At 35.5% G+C, this 26537-nt stretch overlaps 1 protein-coding gene across 2 annotated transcripts; it reads right to left on the bottom strand.

Moving 5' to 3' along the window:
- Positions 1-8: 8 nt before the first annotated feature.
- On the bottom strand, positions 9-25709 carry zfr2 (zinc finger RNA binding protein 2). 2 transcript variants are annotated; one of them, XM_039682358.2, is made up of 19 exons: positions 25556-25709; positions 23700-23946; positions 22881-22995; positions 22166-22378; positions 21717-21991; positions 18857-19039; positions 17604-17820; positions 14505-14653; positions 11776-11895; positions 11150-11295; positions 9963-10092; positions 9347-9549; positions 8995-9163; positions 6535-6682; positions 4892-4977; positions 2770-2865; positions 2574-2685; positions 1549-1646; positions 9-1471 (listed from the first exon to the last, which is right to left on the bottom strand). In XM_039682358.2, exons 1-19 carry the CDS (start codon positions 25621-25623, stop codon positions 1301-1303), a joined length of 2946 nt encoding a protein of 981 aa, XP_039538292.2. In that variant the 5' UTR covers positions 25624-25709; the 3' UTR covers positions 9-1300. The 2 variants fall into 2 exon arrangements, with proteins under 2 accessions (XP_039538292.2, XP_039538293.2); XM_039682359.2 differs by having other exon boundaries at positions 9963-10089; positions 25556-25708.
- Between the last annotated feature and the right edge of the window lie 828 nt (positions 25710-26537).

The raw sequence follows: 26537 nt of genomic DNA, 5'->3' as shown, positions 1-26537 counted from the left end.
ACACTCACTTTAGTCCGATCGTTTTTCTGTTTATTTAGTTAAGCAGCACTACACCGATATTCTAAAAGAAAGATCACAATATCATTTTTCACAGTCCTACAAAACGAGAACAAACACTCAGCAGGAACATTTAAAAATGCGATTATACATAAAAACATGTGGCAGAACATAATCCAGGCGATATCAATAATCAATTTAAATGTGCTAACAGCAATCTTCCTAGTGCGCATCTTTACTCTTTTGTATAAAAAACTTAAGAATAGAGAGGTATTATTACATTATATTATATTGCAATATGAAAAACCGTAAATTCACCTCCTCGTTCACATTTCAAGTACTTTAAATCTCTAGCGCAGGCACGTGTGAAGAACCACAGACTCGCGAAACTAGCGCGTACGATACCCTGTCTTCTCACTGTGAAATCAGCGATTATTCAGTATGCAAATTAAAATAATGATAAGTAACAAGTCTATTTTTGTGCATTTTTGCCCTCAGATCGGATACCCAAACGTGTATAAATCCAGTGTCGGGTTAATAAACAACCACACAAAGCCGATTCGTGTCGCTTTAAACAGCTTATTAGTGAACACTACCAACTACCTATTTTAAAAACGTCATTTTTTTTTTTTTTAAAGATACAACTCATTTCTTTGCATTCACATAATACATAATATTATTATATAGAATAAAACTGATTTATAAATATATCTAAATATTTTGATTTATATGCAGTGGGATCCAAAAGTCTGAGACTTTTACATTCCCTCCCCAAAAAATATATTTTTTAAATCAAATTATAACAATTTGCGTTTAGCCGTTTACATATTCAATGTTATTAACGTGCCGCCATATCATTAGTTACGGAGAAATCTGAAATATTTCTTATTTTGTTACAATGATTGTTGTACATTATTCTAAATCATAAAACGTGTTTATTTCCAAAATCTCAGAGTGTTCTCAGACTTTTAGGCCCCACTATACATCTGATGTAAACATAAAAAAGACTGGCCTGTGTCGAGATAATTAAAGCTTTTAATTAAGTGCCATTAATATGTGAAAGTGCCTAATAGATCTAACGTGACGTTCAGTTTATTTTATATGTCGGTTTGAACCTCATGAGCATTTCGGCCTATTTGCAGCTCAGATGTAATAGAACGACGCAATACATCATAAAAGGGGAACTACTGTTTTTTTTCCATTTCTTGTCCTTTTGAAAAAAACGGAACCATCAAGTGCTATTTTTTTCCTCGTTGAGTGATATTTATACATTTTAGAGGACATAGAAGATTACGCAGACATCTCAAGGATTGGAATCTTCTTTTTTATCCTTCTTTCCGTCGGTTTCTCCCTCGCCGGGGTCGCTGGCCTCTCGCCGCCTCTTGCGGTTTCGAGCGGCGGCTTTAGAGGCCGCTAAGGAGCCCATGCCCAGGACTTTATGGATCTGACGGAAAGCCAGAAGTCGCAGGGCGTGCTGAAAAACACACAGCGCTTTCAGAAGAGCTACAGTGAAATGGAGGGAAATGTTGGCAAGTCACACCCGTTTAGTACCTGTGCGCTCGCGGTCACGTCTTCCCTCGCTTGTTTTGACATGCTTCCCAGAGAGTCCGTTTGACCTTTCTCACAGGGGTCTTGAAGACCTGGACCATCTGAGGGTCGGAGAGACGTTCCATGAAATAAATATTAGATGAAAACTTAAACACCGCCTTGGCACTCCACCCAAAATAAATATTCAATGAGACACTTAAACTTTGAAAGACTTAAAATCAAAAAAAATGAGACATTTCATTAAATAAATATTAGATGAAAAACTTAAACACATGAAACTTAAACGAAAAGTATAAATTTTGCCTTGGCAACAAACTGAAATAAATATCAGATGAAAAACATAAAACTAAAAAATAAAAATTAGAAATGTTGCCTTGGCAACTAAATTTAGTAATTTTTTTGATGGAAAACTTAAGTAAAAACGAGAAATGTTGCCTTGGCAACTAACTGAAATAAGTATCAGATGAAAAACGTATAAAACTTAAAACAAAAATTAGAAATGTTGCCTTGGCAACTAAATTAAATAAATATTACATGAAAGACTTAAACTTTGAAAAATTTGAAATGTTGTCTTGGCAACTAAATGAAATATTAGATGAAAAACATAAACAAAAACGATAAATGTTGCCTTGGCAACTAAATTAAAAATCAGATGGAAAACAAAAAAGAAAATTAGAAATATTGCCTTGGCAACTAAATTAAATAAATATTAGATGAAAAACTTAAACTTTGAAAAATTCGAAATGTAAATTTAGAAAATTTAAGCGAAAATTAGAAATGTTGACTTCGAAATTAGAAATGTTGTAACTAACTGAAATAAAATAAGTTCAATTTAACTAATTTACTAAAACTGGAATAAAATAGAAAGATAAATAGAATTTTTGGGGAAAACATGTATTAATAAAAATGCCAAAAGCCAGACAGAATTACTAAAACTTAAACTAGAATTAAAAAGAAAAATAAAAGATAATGAAATGTTTCTTATAAATATTACAACAGTATATAAATGTTCCTATATTAACTCCTACCAGGCAGGAGAATCCCAGTGGTGATGCACTCGAGGACCCTCCGCAGAGCCTCTCCAGGGCCTAGCGGACCGGTTGCGCTGCTAATTGCTTTCTCCACCAGCAGCTCCATAGCCTTTGCGAAAGAAACAACACATTAGTTATTACGACCATTATTAGCTGTAGCTAAAATCACCGTTAGCGAACAAGGCTAACTGACCCAGTTGGGCATCTTGCCCCAGGAAGGTACGCGCTGACACAGGTCCCGCAGAACACGAATAATGATGACGCAAGATTGAAGACCGTTTGCCCGAGCCTGTGGATAAAAAATCATTAAAACGCAACATAGCTAAAAATGGCATTTCAATTGTTAATATAAACACAAGTGCTAATGCCAAACTGCTAATACAATTACACTGTTCTGAACAACGGTTGAGTCAAAGGTCAGAAACGTACTTTAAGTATGCAAACACTTGTAAGCTACCAGTTCAATTAAAAAAATACTTAACGGTTACTTATTCAGGTAACTAGCTAGCAAACATGTTGACATTGAAAGTTTTAACTTTGAGCGCACTGCCAACGGTGTGTGTCCTGCACTTAAGCCTATAATTTAGTTTTTTAAAATATAATTATGCATTTAAAAGTTGCAGAATGGATTCATTTGGAGACTTCGAAATCGAAATCTCTTCCGGTCTCGACTTGGTCTTGGTCTCGACTTGGTCTTTGTCCTCGGTCTCGACTTGGTCTTGGTCCTTGACCCAAGTCTTGGTCTCGGTCCTTGGCCTCGGTCTTGGTCCTTGGCCTTAGTCTTGGTCTTGACTTGGTCTCGGTCCTTGGCCTCGGTCTTGGTCCTTGGTCTTGGTCTCGACTTGGTCTTGGTCCTTGACCTAAGTCTTGGTCTCGGTCCTTGGCCTCGGTCTTGGTCCTTGGCCTTGGTCCTGGGCCTCGGTCTTGGTCTCGACTTGGTCTTGGTCCTTGACCTAAGTCTTGGTCTCGGTCCTTGGCCTCGGTCCTTGGCCTTGGTCCTGGGCCTCGGTCTTGGTCTCGACTTGGTCTTGGTCTCGGTCTTGACCCTTGGCCTCGGTCTTGGTCTCTGGCCTCGGTCTTGGTCCTGGGCCTTGGTCTCGACTTGGTCTTGGTCCTTGGCCTCGGTCTTTGTCTCGACTTGGTCTTGGTCCTTGGCCTCGGTCTTTGTCTCGACTTGGTCTTGGTCTCAGATTCGACTTGGTCTCTGTCTTGGTCTTTGGCCTCGGTCTTGGTCTCGACTTGGTCTTGGTCCTTGGCCTCAGTCTTTGTCTCGACTTGGTCTTGGTCTCAGATTCGACTTGGTCTCGGTCTTGGTCTTTGGCCTCGGTCTTGGTCTCGACTTGGTCTTGGTCTCAGATTCGACTTGGTCTCGACTTGGTCTTTGTCCTTGGTCTCGGTCTCGACTTGGTCTTGGTCCTTGGCCTCGGTCTTTGTCTCGACTTGGTCTTGGTCTCAGATTCGACTTGGTCTCGGTCTTGACCCTTGGCCTCGGTCTTGGTCTCTGGCCTCGGTCTTGGTCCTGGGCCTTGGCCTTGGTCTCGACTTGGTCTCGGTCCTTGGCCTCGGTCTTGGTCCTTGGCCTTGGTCTTGACTTGGTCTTGGTCCTGGGCCTCGGTCTTGGTCTCGACTTGGTCTTGGTCTCGGTCTTGACCCTTGGCCTCGGTCTTGGTCTCTGGCCTCGGTCTTGGTCCTGGGCCTTGGTCTCGACTTGGTCTTGGTCCTTGGCCTCGGTCTTTGTCTCGACTTGGTCTTGGTCCTTGGCCTCGGTCTTTGTCTCGACTTGGTCTTGGTCTCAGATTCGACTTGGTCTCTGTCTTGGTCTTTGGCCTCGGTCTTGGTCTCGACTTGGTCTTGGTCCTTGGCCTCGGTCTTTGTCTCGACTTGGTCTTGGTCTCAGATTCGACTTGGTCTCGGTCTTGGTCTTTGGCCTCGGTCTTGGTCTCGACTTGGTCTTGGTCTCAGATTCGACTTGGTCTCGACTTGGTCTTTGTCCTTGGTCTCGGTCTCGACTTGGTCTTGGTCCTTGGCCTCGGACTTGGTCTCGGTCCTTGGCCTCGGTCTTTGTCTCGACTTGGTCTTGGTCTCAGATTCGACTTGGTCTTGGTCTTTGGCCTTGGTCTTGGTCTCGATACCCTCTGGTCTTGGTAGTGTCTTGGTCTCGTTTTAGGCGGTCTTGGCTACAAGTCTACGTTACGTCTGTATGCAACTACTTTATAATTTAAGTTTAGTGTGAGTAGCTTGTAGAGTAGCAAACTCAAAGTGTATTTATTTAAATATTAAGTGTATTTAAATTTTTTTAAGTTTTTTTTTTTTACCTGAAACCATTTAGCATGTCGCAGAGCCGCTAAATACTCAAGGCACTTGATCCTGTTGAGGACATCCGGAGGGTCTTTCTCAGACACTGCCAGGACACACGTAGAGAACATCATCAATTGTATTTAATGCTTTACTATCATAATAAAAAGGTTATAAAATTACAAAATTATTAAGTAAATAAAAGAAAAAGTTTTGTAGGTGATTTGTCAAACTAGATAGTGTTCATTACAACACACATCAAAACAAACAACACCAAAATGTCACAATACAAGGGTTTTTCCAACACGTCCAGGTTCCTAAAAAAATTGTTGCAATGTTATGCAAAAGATGTAAATGGCAAGTATTTTTGCTTGGGTCTGTTGATGCAGCCGAGGGCGAATGATTAACAAACCCAAACAGGACAAATATAGAGAGAACCGTTTGGTGGTTTGAAAGAAGCAGAACTGAGAATATCGTTAGCAAAATAAAACAGTCTACACAATGACCTCAGGTTACAAGTCGGAATTTCAGAGGTTGTTTGAGGTCACCGTTCGAAAACTTCAGGATGAAAGGACGAATTGTTTCCCATGGTGGATGAGAATATAACCGTTCTCAGTCGGTTCGGTTAAATATACCAATCGAGTTAAACTTTAGATTAGATTTAGACTTATTTACAGACATGAAACTCCAAAATGTTGCTGTTATCACTATGAAAAACTATTAATACATCGTCAGTCCCAAAATATTGCAATTCATTATTAGAGTTTATTTACAGGAGTGACAAATGCATTTCACAACTGAATCGCTGTATGAAAAAAAAGCTTTTTTAAAAAAAAAAAAAAAAATAAGTGTAAAGTAGGGTAATTTACGCAAATTCTTATAATTTGATAAGATTATTATCAAATTATCAGACTTTTGGATCCCACTGCATATAAAACAAAATATTTAGATACATTTATAAATGTATAAATCAGTTTTATTCTATATAATATTATAATGTAGTATATATATAATAGTTACTTCAAAATAAAATAAATTCAATAAAAATAAAACTAATATATAAATTGTTAGTAACAATAAAATGTTAGCAACTTTATTCTTGAAGTGTTTTAAAATGTAAAAAAATGACGTATCTTATAAAAATGGCAACAATCACAATTTTGCAGGAATGGAGGAGCGACTTCTGTTGTCTGCACACATGCAAAAAATAAATGCGATTGTCACTCCTAACAAATTGTTTACCAGCACTTTTATTATATATATCTATATATATATATATACACACACACACATATATATATATATATATATATATATGAAAAACTTGGCATGGAAAAGTTTGTGGTCAAAGCTAAAAATCGTTCTCATCCTGAAGTCTTACAACACAACTTGTACAATATTGCGCCACAGTGGTAAAGAAAGGTCAGAGATCCTGTTTTTGATTCCTTTAAACACTTTCAGAAAGCAACGCAAAACCGAACGAGGGCAAATAATGGACTCCACCGAAAGAAAAGAAGAAAAGAAAATGAAGGCGGGGAAGGGGAATAACAATGAACAGGAAGGCCAATTCACTGATGGCAATTTTTCTGCATGGAAATATCCTTGTTTTTGTTTTGTTTTTTACACATATAGTGCTGCTGAGGGAAAGCACGGGTTCTCTAACCTTTCTCCATGTTGGGGACGGGGTCTTCGCGCATCACTGGCGAGGTAAGAGAGATGGTGACCTGCATTTTTGGTTCCTTGCTTGAAAAAATGACGATGTTGGCTTCCTCAGGGTGTACCTGCACCTCATACTGATCTTCAGAAAAGGTCTGCCGGTTAAAAGGACACTTTGCATTACTACAGAGGAGACGGCGGGGGCCTGAGTAAATGGGCTCTGTATTTTGTCCCTTATAGTCCCAGTGGAGCCATATATTCCCATAATGCACTGGTTAAATGGCGATGTAAAGTAAGTACACGCCCCAGTCTCTCTCTGTAGGTGTCGTAACCAGGCAGTGAACTAAAGATCAGTTAAAGATACATGGACCACAAAAGCAGCAGTGTAAAAAGCTCATTTTTTTAATAACATATGAGTGGATCACATGATAAACGATCCAAAATGTGTCTAGGTCGTATTTCATCCCTAAAATCAAAAGGGAAAAAACATGAAATTATATACGGCATTGAGTAAATAAAGGTGTTTTTAAGGTTTTTTTGCCCATTTTAAATGACACGCATCACATTTTCAGCTCGTAATCAGTCATTACCGCAACATACAACAATCTCATTACTGTAATGTGAACAAAATTTAGTTTGTAAAACATAATTAATGACAGTATTGTACAAATCGATGCTGGTTTTAAATGATGTGTAAGTTATGGTAATGATTTTTTTCTCTGTATCAATAGCTATGTTTCCATCCAAAGTTGTGATATTAAAAAAAAAAATTTAATTTGAAATTATATCCTGCATCGAGTAAATAAAGCGCGTTTTTAAGATCATGCATCACATTTTCCCCTCGTAATTAGTCATTACCGCAATGTACAACAATCTCATTACTGTAATGTGACCAAAATTTTGATTGTAAAACATATTCATGCATAATTAATGACAGTATTGTACAAATCTATGCTGGTTTTAAATGATGTGTAAGTTACGGTAATGATTTTTTTTCTCTGTATCAATAGCTATGTTTCCATCCAAAGTTGTGATATTAAAAAAAATAATTAATTTGAAATTATATCCTGCAGCGAGTAAATAAAGCGTGTTTTTAAGATCATGCATCACATTTTCCCCTCGTAATTAGTCATTACCGCAATGTACAACAATCTCATTACTGTCATTTGACCAAAATTTTGATTGTAAAACATATTCATGCATAATTAATGACAGTATTGTACAAATCTATGCTGGTTTTAAATGATGTGTAAGTTACGGTAATGATTTTTTTCTCTGTATCAATAGCTATGTTTCCATCCAAAGTTGTGATATTAAAAAAAATAATTAATTTGAAATTATATCCTGCTTCGAGTAAGTAAAGCGTGTTTTTAAGATCATGCATCACGTTTTCCCCTCGTAATTAGTCATTACCGCAATGTACAACAATCTCATTACTGTAATGTGACCAAAATTTTGATTGTAAAACATATTCATGCATAATTGATGACAGTATTGTACAAATCTATGCTGGTTTTAAATGATGTGTAAGTTACGGTAATGATTTTTTTTTCTCTGCATCAATAGCTATGTTTCCATCCAAAGTTGTGAATATCACATTTATCATTTGCGAATAAAAGCACAGTTTCTATCTCAAGTGTTCAAGAGAATAAAATCATCAATTTCTGGGAAATTTCTGGAAATTGCTGCAATCGGGGAAGAAACTGAGGCTCTTTTTCCTCCATTATAATTGACTTGAGTCTCGGTGTCAGACGAGACGAAATAAAAGCCGTGTTCGTGAACACATTTGAGATGCTGCGATGCCATTGGTCCACTGGTTAGTCCAGTTATCCAATCACAGCCTCTGCTGAGGAAAAGTCACGGAAGTTTTTTTGTTGCACATCAAGGGATTTACTTGGTATATGCGTTTCCATAGCAGTTTGATGCAGGTCATATTATCGGATAAAAAAAAAATCCTCCTAAATTGAAAGCATGTTTTTTCTATGCGCATTTTGGCGGTGTTTTGTTTTATGCGACATCCCAAAATGCGCATCAAAAATAGGTGGATGGAATCACAGTAATGACATTTTAGGGAAAATGTTTACTTGTCAAGTAAAAACTAAAAATATACTTCAACTGCTTTATGCGAAACATACATTTAAATATTTATACGGTTAAAAAAAGGAAATTCCCTTCTGATTCTGTTGAGAAATTTGACCTGAATGTGTCTGTGAGACTCACAACCAAGCTTTAAGAAATTGAACATCAACCACAGACTCTACATGTCACTATAAATAGACCTGTCATGACACCAGTGATCATGTGACTTCTCGTGTAGGTGATTTCCAGCCAGAAAGAAAGGAAACAAGGTGATAAAATCACAAGTGCAAAGATATGAGTATAAACAGATCAATAATGCTTTTCAGTAGCTTCGACAAAAAAAAAAAAAACGTTATTTTTCATGCATCCTAACGCAAGACAGTCTTACCGCTAGTTGTTTGGGCAGCTGCTCCGCGACGGTTCTCAGAAGACTGACGGTGGGTTTCTTGGCCGCGAGCAGGATGAGCTGCACGTTGCGGTCGCCGCGCAGGAGGAGACCTTTAGCCAGGATTCCCACACGCATGACTCCTTTGAGAACACGAGCCTGAGACTCGGACCTGCCCGCGAGGAAGAGCGGAAAGGCCCGTTCACACCAAGAACGAGAACTATAAACTTCTTTAATGTTGGGAATGATTTGTCGAACGATATATTTATCGTCCTTGGTGTGAACGGGCCTTAAATCTAAACGCCCGCTACAATTCAACGGTATAAAAAGTCAGGTAGCCAATACAAGTACTCACTTTTTGTCCGTCACGTCATCGGCGGTGTCGTCGTCCGCAGAACACGCCTCCTTCTCCAGCAGCGAATCAGACACCAGCTTGAGAGCGCGCTCAGCATGCGAGACGATTCGCTGGACGGCCTGAAGCTCCTCCTCCACGGGGTATATGGCCGAGTGTTTGGACATGATGTGCCGGTCGTCGGGCGAATCTGGCCGCCGCACGGGCTGAAGAAAAATTGGTGCGGTTTACCATTTAATAAAAGCTTGTACACACCTAAAAGTAGTTCGAATTTAAATTTCCTGATAATTTACGTAAAATCACGTCAATTACGTAAAAAATGGCGGACTGTTTGTCTAGATCAGACTCTTATTCCTCGGCTGGATCATGTCGAGACTTTGAAGCTTACATTTGGACCTGTTGAAGTCACTTTATGGAGTGTTTTCCTCAAAAACCTTAATTTCTTTTCGACTGAAGAAAGAAAGACATGAACATCTTGGATGACGTGGAAGAGAGTAAATTATCAGGAAATGTTCATTCTGACATGAACTACTCCTTAATCTTCTAGCATCAGTTTTGGTCTTGGTGAAAAATGTCCTATCTGGGAATGCCCTTGATCAAGGTCAATGCATTTACTGACCAGTAGGGGCGGCACCGGCATGTTGGGCCGGCCCATCAGAGGAGGCGGAGCCATCCTGTGCCTCTGATCCCCCCAGTACAACTGGTCCTCCTCCATCCTCCTCCAGTACATGTCCTCCTCGTACCTCCTGCTGGACCACACGAGAAATCAGGACATAATCAGGCTGGCGTAAGCAACAACAAAACTAAATGATTACGTCGATATTATTTACAGTATAATATTTGCAAACGGTATACACAAATGATTTAAAGACTGCTGAATTGTAGTTATTGTATGTAAAATGTTTGGAGATATAAACACATTTTCAGATTGCCTTGAATATAAAAATTATTGTTATTCAAAGTGACTTAAATCGTGTTTGCTGCATATCTAATACAAAAAAATAAAGTGTTTCAGACTCCTATTTGAGATGCATTTTTTTTGTATTTGAATGTGTTTTTCATACCTAAAATTGATATATATATATATATATATTTTTTTTTTAAATTTATTTATTATTTAATATTTTGTTTTGTTTACAAAGAAAGCTATATAATAGCTATATATATTAGGTATTTTTCATATTGTGCTGAATATAAATTATACAGATTAATTATTCAAAGGGACTTAAATCCTGTTTGATACAAAGTTGTGAAAATGTCAAAGATTCACAATTTTTTTGCACCAAAATTAGTTCACCAAAAACTGCTTCAATAAAAAGCATTTTTCAGACTCTGATTGAAGGAGTTAATTGAGATGCATATTTTTGTATTTTAATGTTTTTCATGCTTAAAATTGAAAAACAAAAAATGAAAAGGCCTCCTGAAATTATCAATAAATGTTTCAATGATCAAAAAATATGAGAAAATTATTATTTTGTATTTATAATTATATTAATATTACATTTGCAAAATGTAGTCTTTATATGAAAATTTACAGGCATTTTTTCCCCAAAATATAAAAATGATTTATTTTGATGCATATTAAAAAAAAACACAAATATTTAAAGTATTTGCACCAAAATAATGGACCATTTTCACAGACTGAAAATAAATTCTTAGATAAAAAAAAAAACAGATGAAATAAACAACAGTATGTTTTGGATTCTGATTGAAGTCATTGATATAATTGAAATGCATGTTGTTATTTTTGTGCATTATTTTCATTAAAAGGCCTACTGAAATGTGCGATAAACGGGAAAGGATGACCTCATCTCCATGTGCCAGCGCTGCTCGTCCTCTTGCTGTCTCTTCAGCACAGACTTCTGCTTCTGTTTGCGTAACTTGACTTCCAGAAGCTTCCGCGCTCGATTGCTGGGCTTGATCTCCACAGGGAGGTCTGGGTTCACTTTTTTCTAAAAAAATAAATAAATAAATCATAACAGGATAAAAACTGATCATAACGTTTCCATGGCAACAGGGGGAAACGGCGGCTCTCGTGTGACACAAACGCAACATACTTCAACTTTCTGCTCCGTTATATGTGACTTTTGCAAGGAAAATGCAAGGATTATGAAATCATGCAAGCCCCGCATATTTTGCAGGGAAATCTGCGATTTATGTTCAAAAGTGCAGAGTATCAGCATAAATATGCAGACTTTGGCCGATTATGCACTGAATCACGTTTTTCTGGAGGGACTGATATTTACAACATGTTTCTGAAGCGCTGATCATTGTAGCCAATCACAGACATATTTGATGAGCTCGTGAACACAATGGCCAATCAGAGGATTTCACGATTCATATTTTTTAACCTGGTACCAAAGTCGATATTTTTGACAAAACTAGACAGGAATATCGTTATTGTGGTGTTTTTGGGGGTGATGATGCGTTACCTTGTACTGCAGCCGGTGTCTCCGTCCTTTCAGGTGCATGTCTTTAGCGTTGGGATCGTTGAAACTGCATTCACACAGTTTACAGTGGAAGCGAATCACCTTCCCGTCGTCGTTTCGAACCTGAGGAGGGAAAACGCATGATTCAAAGACCAGTTCGCCTTACGCATCACACACATTTACTAGAGGAAACACTTTTGATCCAGACTGATTTGCTCATATATCGAATTCGGATGTGTTCACACTTGTAGTTCGGTTCACTTGGTTCTTTTGGTCCGAAACAAAAAGAAAATGATACATTTAGTTAGGGGTGGGCGATATGGAAAAAATATCATATCACGATTTTTTTAGGAAAATCACGATCACGATTTTTTATCACGATTCTTTTTCAAGTTGGTTTTAATATTTTGCAAGTGGCTGTTCATTACAGCCAAACTAATGTCCCTATGTTAAAAACAAAGCCTTAGGTAACAAAATAAAAAAGAAAGGCATACATTTAGGCCAGTGGCGAAGATAAAAATCTTTGTCATTATTTTCTTTGTTATTAAAAAAATAAGACAAGATAAACATTACACAAATTAATATTCATATTAAATAAATAGTGCTTTATTTTTTCAGATGCAGTAGGTGTATTTAGCAGTAGCATTGAAGTAATTAAAATGAACAAATATGAAATTAAAACACTACATAGACTTCACTGAATAAATTGATTCTTATTAAAACTACTATTAAAGTTCTCAGTCAGTGAGTGATTTTCTCCTTGTGTTTTTTTGTGTGTTATTAACACTAAAGGGATAGTTCCCTCAAAAAGGAAAATTGTCTTAATTTACTTACTTTTAAACCCGAATAAGTTTCTTTCTTCTGTTGAAAATAAAAGTTATTTTAAATAATGTGGGTAACCGAACAGTTGCTGGTCCCCTTATAGTTTTTTTTTATAGGTTCTCTCCTGGAAGTTAATGGGGACCAGCAACTGTTTGGTTACCCACATTAAAAAAAATTGTCTTTTGTGTTCAGCACAAGAAGTAAATTAATACAGGTTTGGAACAACATTAGAGTGAGTAAATAATGACGGATTTTTTTTTTTTTTTGTGAACTATCCCTTTAAGGACAAGCGGCAGTAATATTTATTCCTGTCGCTTTTAGACCAGCACGCGACGCGTTTAATATAGACGCATATTACACCAGATATTCTCTCAAATGTTTGCTTTCACTTTAGACATAGCCTGTTTATGTAAACATTGTGTGTATTTAACAGTATTAGCATAATAAGACTCGAGAGATAACTTAGTCCAGTATTCAGGCGCTGTTTGACAGGCTTCTAGTGCCTGTGAGCGTCGGGGATATGCGGTCAGGAAAGCGCATGTTAGAACAGCGCATCATCACATGAATTAAATGTTTAACCGGCAAGGCTTATGCAAATAATGAACTTTTTTGAATTGCAGTGTACCGTACCTATTGATTAACGTGTGATCATGTGTAGGCTACGTCGCGTTGTACAGTTTAGAGACGGAGGCGCCAGAACTGAACTGATAGAATGCACTGTAACACGATACTACGATATTTCTTCAAAAGCAGATCGTGGAGACATTTTAATCGTCCACGATTAAAAATCGTCATATCGCACACCCCTACATTTAGTCCTGCCTCTTTATAACACCAAACCTTAAAGGAGTAGTTCACTTTTAAAAAAACTTTTGCTGATAATTTACTCACCCCCATGTCATCCAAGATGTCCATGTCTTTCTTTCCTCAGTCGAAAAGAAATTAAGGTTTTTGATGAAAACATTCCAGGATTTTTCTCCATATAATGGACTTCAATGGGAACCAAACGGTCCATGCAGGAGATGCAGCTTCAAATGTCTTTAAACGACACCAGACGATGAATAAGGGTCTTATCATGCGAAACGATCGGTTATTTCAAAACTTATTCCAAAAATGTAACTTTAAGGACAAATGCTAGCCTTGCTCTATTCTGTGAGGCGCGTTTGTAACGTCAAGTAATACGTAATTACGTTCAAAAGGTCACGGGCGGCGTAGCCGGAAGTACAGAGTCAGAGTGTTTACAAGTTGAACGCATAGGTTGAACGTGCAAACTAACTCAAACGCCGTTTACAAAAAAAGGAATTAAAAGGTAAAACAACGATGTCGGACGATTTTGATTCTGTACTTCCGGCTACGTCGCCCGTGACCTTTTGAACGTAATTACGTATCACGTGACGTTACAAACGCGCCTCACAGAATAGAGCAAGGCTAGCATTTGTCCTTAGAAAAGTTACATTTTTGGAATAAGTTTTGAAATAAGCGATCGTTTCGCATGATAAGACCCTTATTCATCGTCTGGTGTCGTTTAAAGCCCTTTGAAGCTGCACTGAAACTCTCATTTGGACCTTGGACCGTTTGGACCCCATTGAAGTCCATTAAAAATCTTGGAATGTTTTCATCAAAAACCTTAATTTCTTTTCGACTGAGGAAAGAAAGACATGGACATCTTGGATGACATGGGGGTGAGTAAATTATCAGCAAAAGTTTTTTCAAAAGTGAACTAATCCTTTAAGGTTGAGCCACTGTAGCCTATGGAGGAGTGATCCAGCTCTCAAATTTAATAAAAAATATCTTAATTTGTGTTCTGAAGATGAACGAAAGTCTTACGGGATTGAACAACATGAGGGAGTTTTCATTTTGGGTATGAACTGTCCTTTAAAACTATATGTGCAATAATTGAGAGTTCTCACCTCTTCTACGTAATCGTGTCCCACAGGCTGGATGTCTCCTTGAGCTCCGGCTCCGTCACCGTCCTCATCCTCACTCGAAGGGTCCGTCTTCACCGCGGCCGGCTTCACCTCCTCCATCTTCGCCGGAGCCGCTGTGGAGGCTCGGCTGCCTGAAGACAAATGCATTTTGGGAGATTTATTTCTAATTCACTTCATTTATGCGTGGCTGATCATACACTGGGGACACAAAAAAATAGTTTCTTTACCAAATTACACTCAGAAACTGCTCGTAAATTTCACAATTAGCTACGATTATAACGGAGGACTATAGAAACAATGACAGACGTTAGCTTCAGCGTCAGTAAAGCTTCCTTTGGGGTTTGTAGTCTTTGTAATTACGTGTTTTCAGTCTTATAACTCAACAGTTTTACATCAAACTGTGACTTTCTTGACTTTAAAATGTATGTTTTACATTGACAAACATCATGTGTGTAATTCAGGGCACAATTAAAAAACGAGATCAAAATATTTGTTGTCTCTCGCCATTGATTACCATACATATTTTTCCGAAATAAGGTCCCATGGTGGACGACCGGACGACCGGAAGGCTTAGACTCTATATACTAAAAACATAAACGTTTTTCCTTTGCGTTTCCTTTAAGTTTACGCGAAAATTAAAAAAAAAAAGCTGTATTCTGCTGTCAGGCCAGTAGGTGGCGATGTCACAAGGTTACTAACCAGACACCGTTTTTACAAATTTGAGCTTTTGTAGTTTAGACAGAGACGATAACGGTATCAAATTTCAAAATTTGAACACCACCGTCATGTAAATGAATGGCCAAAATGCATCAAAGTTTTTAGTTAAAAACAGTGTCGTGAAAATGAACCCTTTAGCATGAAAATTACAATTATTTATTTAGTTAAAAGTACGAATGAACATTGCTAAAATGTGGAAATTTAATACGTAATTAAAATACATGAGTAGTTTCTTGTGTGATTACTTCTGAATCTATTACCTCATGACCCGATGAGTAAGATTACGTGGAATAAATATCACAACTCTATAAAGCAGAAGCAGAAAGATTGAGCAAGCGTTACGTGTTCATTTCATGTCTTAATCTGAAAGACTGAATTACGGCAACATGACTAAATCTGTATAAATAGACGCTTCTTCTGCAAAGCATCGGATGTAAAGCATCTATTTCCTCATGCGGGTTTTGCGAGTGATGCATTAAAGAGGAATTAGTGTGATCAAGATTGCTGAAGATTAAAGTAAAGTGACATCATTGCATCACACTAAATATGGAAAAATCACATCCCTGGTAAATGATTCATAAAAATAATTCTTGCAATAAATAATTTGTAAAATATTCTTGCATTTGTGGATACATTTCTGAGTGAATCATTCTTAAATTAATTCTTGCGATTGCGAATAAATTTCGGTGTAAATCATTCTTACAATAATTTTTGTGATTGTGAATAAATTTTGGTGTAAATCATTCTTAAATTAATTCTTGCGATTGCAAAATAAATTTCGGTGTAAATCATTCTTAAAATTAATTTTTGTGATTGAGAATAAATTTTAGCATAAATCATTCTTAAAATTATTTCTTGCAATTGTGAATACATTTCTGTGTAAATGATTTTTAAAATAATTCTTGCAATTGCGAATAAATTTTGGTGTAAATCATTCTTAAAATTAATTCTTGCGATTGTGAATAAATTTTGGTGTAAATCATTCTTAAATTAATTCTTGCGATTGCAAAATAAATTTCGGTGTAAATCATTCTTAAAATTAATTTTTGTGATTGAGAATAAATTTCGGCATAAATCATTCTTAAAATTATTTCTTGCAATTGTGAATAAATTTCTGTGTAAATGATTTTTAAAATAATTCTTGCAATTGCGAATAAATTTTGGTGTAAATCATTCTTAAAATTAATTCTTGCGATTGTGAATAAATTTTGGTGTAAATCATTCTTAAATTAATTCTTGCGATTGCAAAATAAATTTCGGTGTAAATCATTCTTAAAATTAATTTTTGTGATTGAGAATAAATTTCGGCATAAATCATTCTTAAAATTATTTCTTGCAATTGTGAATAAATTTCTGTGTAAATGATTTTTAAAATAATTCTTGCAATTGCGAATAAATTTTGGTGTAAATCATTCTTAAAATTAATTCTTGCGATTGTGAATATATTTCGGTGTAAATCATTCTTAAATTAATTCTTGCGATTGTGAATAAATTTCGGAGTAAATCATTCTTAAAATTAATTCTTGCGATTGTGAATAAATTTCGGTGTAAATCATTCTTAAATTAATTCTTGCGATTGTGAATACTTTTTGGCATAGATAATTCTTAAATTAATTCTTGCGATTGCAAATAAATTTCGGTGTAAATCATTCTTACAATAATTTTTGCGATTGCGAATAAATTGGCATAAATCATTCTTAAAATTAATTCTTGCAATTGCAAATAAATTTGTGTAAATGATTTTTAAAATAATTCTTGCAATTGCAAATAAATTTTGGTGTAAATCATTCTTAAATGAATTCTTGCAATTGCAAAATAAATTTTGGTGTAAATCATTCTTAAAATTAATTCTTGCAATTGCAAATAAATTTCTGTGTAAATGATTCTTAAAATAATTCTTGCAATTGCAAATAAATTTTGGTGTAAATCATTCTTAAATGAATTCTTGCAATTGCAAAATAAATTTTGGTGTAAATCATTCTTAAAATTAATTCTTGCAATTGCAAAATAAATTTCTGAGTAAATCACTTATAATAATTTTTGCGATTGCGAATACATTTTGGCGTAAATCATTGTTAAAATCTTGTAAAAGATTCAGGTCTCTCTTGTAAAAGAGATTTTTAATCTCAATGAGTTTTTACCTGATTAAATAAAGGATAAAAAAAAAAAAATTAACTCTTGCAATTGCGAAATAAATTTCTGCATAAATCACAATAATTCTCATGATTGCGAATAAATTTCTTAAATTAATTCTTGCGATTGTGAATACATTTCTTTGTAAATCAACCGTAAAATGAATTATTTTGAACACAGTTAGTATTACGAAAGATTGGCAGAAATTCGTTCTGCTCAGACTCCACTCACCGACGACGGCCACCTTAGCAGCGGGGGGTTTTCTCACAGGTTTGGACGGAGCCGCCGCCGCTAGCGTCTTCTGCGCCACTGATGCCGGGGTTGTAGCGGCTGTCGTCGTCGCGGCTGCTTTACTAGTAGTCGTCGTCATGGCAACAGAGGCAGAGCTCACGAAAACGGGCTCGGTGGAAGGGATGGGTTTGCCAAGTTTGGTGTGTAACTTCACGACCTGACGAAAGGTTTGCATTTCAGATTAATCAATCATATCTGATACGCAAATCTCTACGTTATTAACATGATCAAAACTTTCCTACTACATGCCTTTTGATTAATCATCTGATTAATAGCTTATACTTTTTCATTACCTAAATGGCCAGCTCGTGCTTCATGTGTGTTTTTGCTGTGAAATCTTTATTGATAAGAATATCTTTTACATTGTTAGTAATATTTCCAGATGAACACTTACTGCACTGAAGGAAGTTGGGATTAATAGATTATCTATCCATTATATTTTAGTAACATCTGTGATCTCAATCATCATTGCATTTTACATTTTAAAACTACAAAGCTTTGATCAAAAAACTAAGATTTTAAATCTCATCCAAGAGATATTATTGAGAGATGACTGATATTTATGATTTATGACTGTTAAAAAGATTGATTTACATTAAAAACAATCATAATTTTATATTTTTTACTTACTGTATGTTTTTTTCAGTCAAAAGTTTTGGTCAGTAAGAACGTTTTATTGTTTGGGGGGGAAATAAATCATAAGAAATCAATACTTTTATTTATCAAGAATGAATTAAATTGATCAAAAGTGACAGTAAAGACATTTATAATGTTACAAAAGATTATATTTCAAACAAACGCTGTTCTTTTGAACTTTCTATTCATTAAAGAATCCTGAATTTGTTTTTTTTACACAACTGTTTTCAACACTGACAATAATAATTTATGTTTTATATATTAGAGTGATTTCTGAAGGATCATGTGACACTGAACACTGTAGTAATGATGCTGAAAATACAGGAATAAATTACATTTTAACATATATTAAAATTGAAAACAGTTATTTTAAATATATATTACTGTTTTTTAATCAAATAAATGCAGTTTTGGTGCGCAGAAGAGTTAAGTTGACTTATTTTAAAAAACTCTAAAAAAAAACTCTAAAAGTCTAAAGCTTCAATAAAAACCGTTCCATAAAAATAAAAATATTTCTCCAAGACTATTATTTCATGTTTTGCTAATATTAGCCTCACCTTCTGGTGCTTGGATCCCCGAATGTGTGCGGCATACGCATCGGCGCCGGTGCAGGAGACGTCACACAACTCACAGCGCAACTGCGTCTGCACGCCGCGAGGCCCGTTGGTCACCTGACTGACACTGCTCTGAGACGCCTCCTTCTTCTTGTGCTTCTGTCCTTCCAGATGCTCTCGATACGTCTGCAGGAGAGGAAGGAGGAAACAAGTTAACCTTCAGTGATGCAATCATGGAATCTACATTAAAAAATGGAATTCACAGAATAACGCGGAATGTCGCGGAACTTTTGGAATCAGAAGGTGATAGATACTCGCGTCTGTGAATAATATTGTTATTCAAATATAAATAGTCACTTCACCATTTCATTTCAGAAAAAGTATCATCTGAAAATACACTGAAACTCAAAGCTCTTCAAGGCAACCCGCCAAAACAACAGTTTGGTTTAACTCAAAATTGTGACAGAAAAACATCACAATAGATATAACTTACTGTAATACAAAAATGTACTTCCATTTATTAATTTATTTAACATTTAGTTTAATAACAATTAATTAATTAGACATGCTTTTCTATTTACAAAATGGTATTTAACCATTAAAATGGAAAGCAGATAAAAATGTAAAGGAATTTGGAAAATTTTGAATTTGGGAGAGAAAACAAAATGAAAATTTAAATAAACCATTCAAATATGGGGCCCTAAAAAATATACGTTTTGTTTTTAAACTGTATAAGTTTTAGAATTGAAATTAATTAGACATGTTTGTTGAAATTAAAATTAATATTTCTATTTTATCTATTTAAAAGAACCATAAACCTGGAAAAAAAGGAGGAAAAAACATAAAACGGATTTCGTGGGGCCCTAAAAATATACATTTTGTTTTTAATAAATGGTATAAGCTTCACGATTGCAATTAATTAGATATGCTTTTTGAAAATTAAAATAGAATGAGAACACAAAAAAAAAAACCTGAATAAAAAATTAGGCCGTAAAAATATACGTTTTGATTTTAAAATGGTACATCACAATTTAAATTATAGCATTAACATAGAATTCAGAAAAAAATAAAAGAATTTCGGAAAGATAAAACATGAATTTGGGAAAAAATTAAACGGATTTCAAATGTTTTAAAAAAAATAACAGTAAAAATGTAAAACAGAAAGTAAGTTGTTTTTAAACGGAATAAGTTTCACATTTAATTAGAAAATTAAAATAAACCATTAAAATAGAATGAGAACAGACAAAAAAAGAATTTGAAAAGAAAACCTGAATATAAAAATAAAAACAGATTTCATTGGGCCTTAAAAATATACGTTTTGTTTTTAAATGGTATATCACAACTGCAATTAATTAGACGTGCTTTTTGAAAATTTAAATTATATCATTAAAAAACAATCCCAAAAAAAAAAATTTAATGGATTTCATTGGGCCCTTAAAATAGGTTTTGTTTTTAAATGGTAAAAAAAAAATAACAGTAAAAATGTAAAACAGAATGTACCTGTTGTTTTTAAATGGAATTTTTGGAAGTTTCACAATTAATTACAAAATTAAAATGAGAATGAGAAGATTTCAGAGGTTTGCTAAAGCAGTTACCATTAAAATAGAATCCAGAAAAAAATAAGATAATTTGGGAATTTGGGAAAAAAAATTAAACTGATTTCATTGGGCCCTAAATAAATGTTTATTTTTTTTAAATGGTATAAAAAAATAACAGTAAAAATGTAAATCAGAATGTAAGATCAATTAGCAAATTAAAATAAACCATTAAAATAGAATGAGAACAGAAAAAAAAGAATTTGAAAAGAAAACCTGAATATAAAAATAAAAATATACGTTTTGTTTTTAAATGGAATATCACAACTGCAATTAATTAGACGTGCTTTTTGAAAATTTAAATAATATCATTAAAAAACAATCTAAAAAGAAAAAAATTTAATGGATTTCATTGGGCCCTAAAAATAGGTTTTGTTTTTAAATGGTTAAAAAAAATAACAGTAAAAATGAAAAACAGAATGTACCTGTAAGTTGTTTTTAAATGGAATAAGTTTCACAATTAATTACAAAATTAAAATGAGAATGAGAAGATTTCAGAGGTTTGCTAAAGCAGTTACCATTAAAATAGAATCCAGAAAAAAATAAGATAATTTGGGAATTTGGGAAAAAAAATTAAACTGATTTCATTGGGCCCTAAATAAATGTTTATTTTTTTTAAATGGTATAAAAAAATAACAGTAAAAATGTAAATCAGAATGTAAGATCAATTAGCAAATTAAAATAAACCATTAAAATAGAATGAGAACAGAAAAAAAAGACTTTGAAAAGAAAACCTGAATATAAAAATAAAAATATACGTTTTGTTTTTAAATGGAATATCACAACTGCAATTAATTAGACGTGCTTTTTGAAAATTTAAATTATATCATTAAAAAACAATCCAAAAAAAAAAAAAAATTAATGGATTTCATTGGGCCCTAAAAATAGGTTTTGTTTTTAAATGGTTAAAAAAAATAACAGTAAAAATGTAAAACAGAATGTACCTGTAAGTTGTTTTTAAAAGGATTAAGTTTCACAATTAATTACAAAATTAAAATGAGAATGAGAAGATTTCAGAGGTTTGCTAAAGCAGTTACCATTAAAATAGAATCCAGAAAAAAATAAGATAATTTGGGAATTTGGGAAAAAAAAAATTTAACTGATTTCATTGGGCCCTAAATAAATGTTTATTTTTTTTAAATGGTATAAAAAATAACAGTAAAAATGTAAATCAGAATGTAAGATCAATTAGCAAATTAAAATAAACCATTAAAATGAGAATGAGGCGATTGCCGGGTTTGCTAAAGCAGTTGTGGGCGAGCGCTGACCTGTGGCCCGGCGCAGCTGATCTTGCAGATGTCGCAGTAGTGCAGCTGAGGCTGTTTCGGCGGGCCTTTGGGCTTCTGGATCTTGTTCTGGTGGAAGACGGGCTTCTTGTACGCGGGGCCGCCGCTCCAGGACGAGTTGGCGAGCTGTTTGGGAGGCTGTGGCGGTGGAGGCGGAGCCTGCTGAAGAGGAGCCTGAGGAGGACACGGACTCGGCTGGAAGTACGACGGCGCGGACGTGTAACCGCTAGACTCGTAGCTGGAGTAACTGAGGCCGGCTGGAAGAGAGTTAGACGTGGAATATTAGCGCTGTCACTTTAAGAGTTGCACACACAAAAAACAGTGCTTGAATGGTTTAATCATATTGAAATGCTCAAAATCTGATTCCTGATATCAAGTATTCGATTTTCGATCCCCAACCCTACACGAGTGTGAATGTGACGCAGGCGTACCGGAGTAGGACGTGGCGGCGGTGGAGTTGAAGGAAGAGCTGTGTGTGTAAGTGGAGATGGGGGCTGGAGTTTGCTGGACGCTGGTGGACGTGGGGTAGATGGTGTAGCTGGAGGACACGGCGCTGGCGGCGGGGGGCGGTTTCAGAGCCGAGACCTGTCTCAGGACCGGCTGACTGTACACTGTGCTCACGGGGGTGTAGCCACTCTTCAGCCCTGACGAAACACAACAGTTACACCTAAACCATTAAAACCAAACCAAAAACTACAGTAGTCGACATTTGACAGAACAAAACTTGATCAGAAACTTTTGATCCACTTCAAATGTTGATATTGTTCTGAATAGTGACAAGTTTTGATTGGCCTGAAATAGCTTGATATGCATCAGTTCAACCAATCAGTGACGTAAAAAAGAAAAAGTACAATTTTGCCATCTGTAATTCAAAACAGATCGTGCGATTAATCTTCAAATTCACATCATACAGAAAAGCAGAGCGTTTTTGTGAATAGAAATGTTGCAGACCAGACTCGAACCTGCATCACCCGCATGAGTGCCAAAGCTCAACATGTCCGCGTCAGGCAAAAGCTAAACCTCCATACTTGCTCAAATTTGTTTTTGATCATTTTTAACCCGAAAAACTTGCGGACTGCAGCTTTTAGGACACATGACTGTAACCTTACTAAATCCGGTGAGCACGCAGAGAGAGCTGAGGTTCACCTGTCTGGAAGTAGGCCTCTGTGGCGGTTCTCTGCGCGGGAGTGATGCTCGTCTGGAAATACTGCTTGTTCTCGAAGCTGCTGACCGCCGGCGGGCGGCCGTAAGTATAATTCTCCTGGAAGATCAATTCATACATGAGTGGACAAGAAATACTAATGTAGACAACTGGGGTAACATCACTAAAGGGATAGTTCACCCAAAAATTAAAATTAGCCCATGATTTACTCACCCTAAAGCCATCCTAGGTGTATATGACATTCTTCTTTCAGACGAATACAATCAGAGTTATATTAAAAAAATATAGTCTCTTCCAAGCTTTATAATGGCAGTGAATGGCCGTTTCTGTTTTGAAGTCCATAAAAGTACATCTTTCCATGATAAAAGTGCATCTGTCCATCATTAAACTGCATCTATATCCATCATAAAAGTGCATCTGTCCATCATAAAAGTGCATCTGTCCATCATAAAAGTGCATCTATCCATCATAAAAGTGCATCTGTCCATCATAAAAGTGCATCTGTCCATCATAAAAGTGCATCTATCCATCATAAAAGTGCATCTATCCATCATAAAAGTGCATCTATCATCATAAAAGTCCATCTGTCCATCATAAAAGTGCATCTATCCATGATAAAAGTGCATCTATCCATGATAAAAGTGCATCTATCCATGATAAAAGTACATCTATCCATGATAAAAGTACATCTATCCATGATAAAAGTGCATCTATCCATCATAAAAGTGCATCTGTCCATCATAAAAGTGCAAATTTTCATTTTTGGGTGAACTATCCATAAGAGTAGTCAAGAAAACACTGACCGGTTCAGTCAACACCTGGTATGTTTGAGGGGTGGTTGTGGGCTGCGGGGTCGTTTCGGGCGGCCGGTAGCCGTAGTTGGGGGTGGGATGGGGCTGGTAGGTGGGGTAGGGGGCGGTCACTGCGGGACGGGCCGGTTGGGCAGTGGGCACAGGGTACGAGGCCGTCACCGCGTGTGCCACTCCAGGGGCGGGCTGGACACTATAGCTGCCCGTGGTTGGGTGAGAATATGCTGGAGGCGGCTGGGCGCTGGATGGAAATTTTGGGATTTAAAATCAATATAGTCACTGTCAGTTTGGAACAATTGCATTTTTTTTAAGTAAGAAGTCACTTATGCTCATTTCATCATCATTTCTAAAACAAAACAAAAACAGCAAAAAACATTTTCAGCATTGATAAGAAAAATAATCATATTTAAACACTCTTCAGTCGCTCTTAAGTCATTTTTGACTGAAAATTTTTAAAACAACAACATTTTTTTTTTACTTCATCGCAATTGTAGGAAACTTGGTTAAGGATTTGCACTTGCTTTGTGTGAAAAATGAGCGCATTGGAAATGAATGGGTGACAAATTTCATCTAGTGGAAACTTTTGGTACTGCAGCCAAACGAACTCTTACTGAAAGCTCATTTTTGTAGATATCAGCGTCAAATTTGGAACACAACTTGTTTATATTTATGGCTTTGATTTTCTCACATTTTTCATAACAATAAACGTAATTGTGTAACTTTTCAAAACTTTTCACTTAATCTGCCAAGTGTCGTCTATGAAAAGAGATCAAACTTAAGTCTGCGCTCTAAAGCATTCAAGATTTTCAGGACTATGCTAAAAAAAATTAATAAATGGATTATAAATACAGCGTTAATATAATTCAGTACCATAAATCCCCTTAAAAATACAAAATCTTAAATTTAAAACATTAATATAGAACTAGGAACTAAAATATAGTCCATTAATCTCATTGGAAATAAATAATAAAAAAAAATCATTTTTGACCAACACGTGAAAAGCAATAATAATTGAGCAGCAAATCAGATCTCTTATCATGAGATGATTAAATGATCCCGAGCCATAGTTGCACTAAAGTTAAGTTTTACATTTCAATAATGTGCAATATAACAAAATAAGTAGAAAGTTTGGCCTAATTATCTTGCAGAATTCCACAGAAGATATGTATAATATATATATATATATATATATATATATAGAGAGAGAGAGAGAGAGAGAGAGAGAGAGAGAGAGAGAGAGAGACCAGTTCTATTGTAAACAAATATTGCTTACCCTACCTTTAATATTTTGAAATAGTAAACATGTAGCAGCTATTTTAAATTGTAATGATATTTCACAGCATTACTGTTACTGTATTTTTAATCAAATAAATGCAGCCTCGGTGAGCATAACAAACATCTTTCAAAAATATTTGTAAAATCTGAATTATTCCAAACTTTTATAGGGCATGGCCCCAAATACAACGAGAGTACAAAAAAAGAGTAGACTAGAGGTACTTATTTTAAACATTGTACTTTCGCGTATATATGATCCATTTACAGTGCTTATAGGAGTAAAACGTTAAAATGACAACTATATGTTTACCATGGTATTTCCATGCAGTACCATGATATTCTGGAAGGTAGTAACTGTCAATAAGCATGACAGCACCATCGTGCTTGTACTAGCACTCGCCTATATCCCGCAAACACACTTTCACGATATTAAAAATCATGCAAGCATCAATAAAAACACGAACAACAGCAGCTCATGGAGATTTGATCCCTGGCCGTCCTCAACACACAGGTTTTGTGTCTCTGTGCCTGCTGTAAATAAGCGATGTGATCATACACATGTGTTTATCTTGTACCTGTACTGCGGGCCGGCGGCAGCAGCGGCTGCATGTGTGAATCCATAATAATTACTGGCCGCCATCATAGAAACTTCAGCAGCAGCAGCAGAGCAACGGCGGCTCCGGGGGGGTCACGTGATCAGTCACGTGTCTGTGACGTCGCCTGTCACATTCGCGCCACTGCCCCCCGCGGCGCCTAAAAATAAAACCGTCACGATGCCACGACGAATTTATCGTTTATATTATTAATAAATATAATTATAGCAAGTTAATCTATGTCAATATCTATCAATTGGTTACTGTGGTGTTCTGAAATGGTGAGGTTAGGATTTTATAAATTGAGAATGCAGAAACAAATTTCACATTTTGTGTAGGCTATATGAAGAGTTCAGATGCAAAAGCCTCTAAATGCCATTTGAAATTTTCTTCTAAAATGACCATTTTTATCAAGCTTGTATATTTAAGTTCAGTAATTTCACTTAAATGACATTTAATAGGTAATCTTCATTGCCATTTAAGTGAAATTTCAAATGGCACTTGGCTTTTGCATCTGAACTCTTCATATGTTTTTGTGAAATGATGTTCAACCATTCAAATGCTCGATAAACAACCATGATGGTCTCTCAGGCTTTCATTTGACTAAAAAAAACCCCATCTCAGTCACCTCATCATTTTCCAGTTTACCCAGATGCGTGTGAATAACCAAATTTACTAAACTTTATTTAAAAATTACAATATTTTACCTTAGAAATTTTCAATATTATTGAAATTATTAATAAAATGCACAACATGCAAGATTAATGTCTATATCAAAAAAGACTAACACCAGGCAAATATTTGCAAATAACCAAATTTACAACACAAAGAAATTGCAATATTTTACAAAAGAAAGTTTCAATATTATGTAAAAAATAAATTAATATAAATAATATACATGCATATATATATATATAAATTATTGCAATATAATAATATAATATTTTAAAAGATAAACAACTAA

This window comes from Pimephales promelas, chromosome 2 (genome assembly GCF_988280905.1).
Source record: "Pimephales promelas chromosome 2, fPimPro1.hap1.1, whole genome shotgun sequence".
NCBI lineage: Eukaryota > Metazoa > Chordata > Actinopteri > Cypriniformes > Leuciscidae > Pimephales > Pimephales promelas.
The sequence above is the reverse complement of the archived record's forward strand: the minus strand, read 5'-3'. Positions and strand labels throughout refer to the sequence as shown.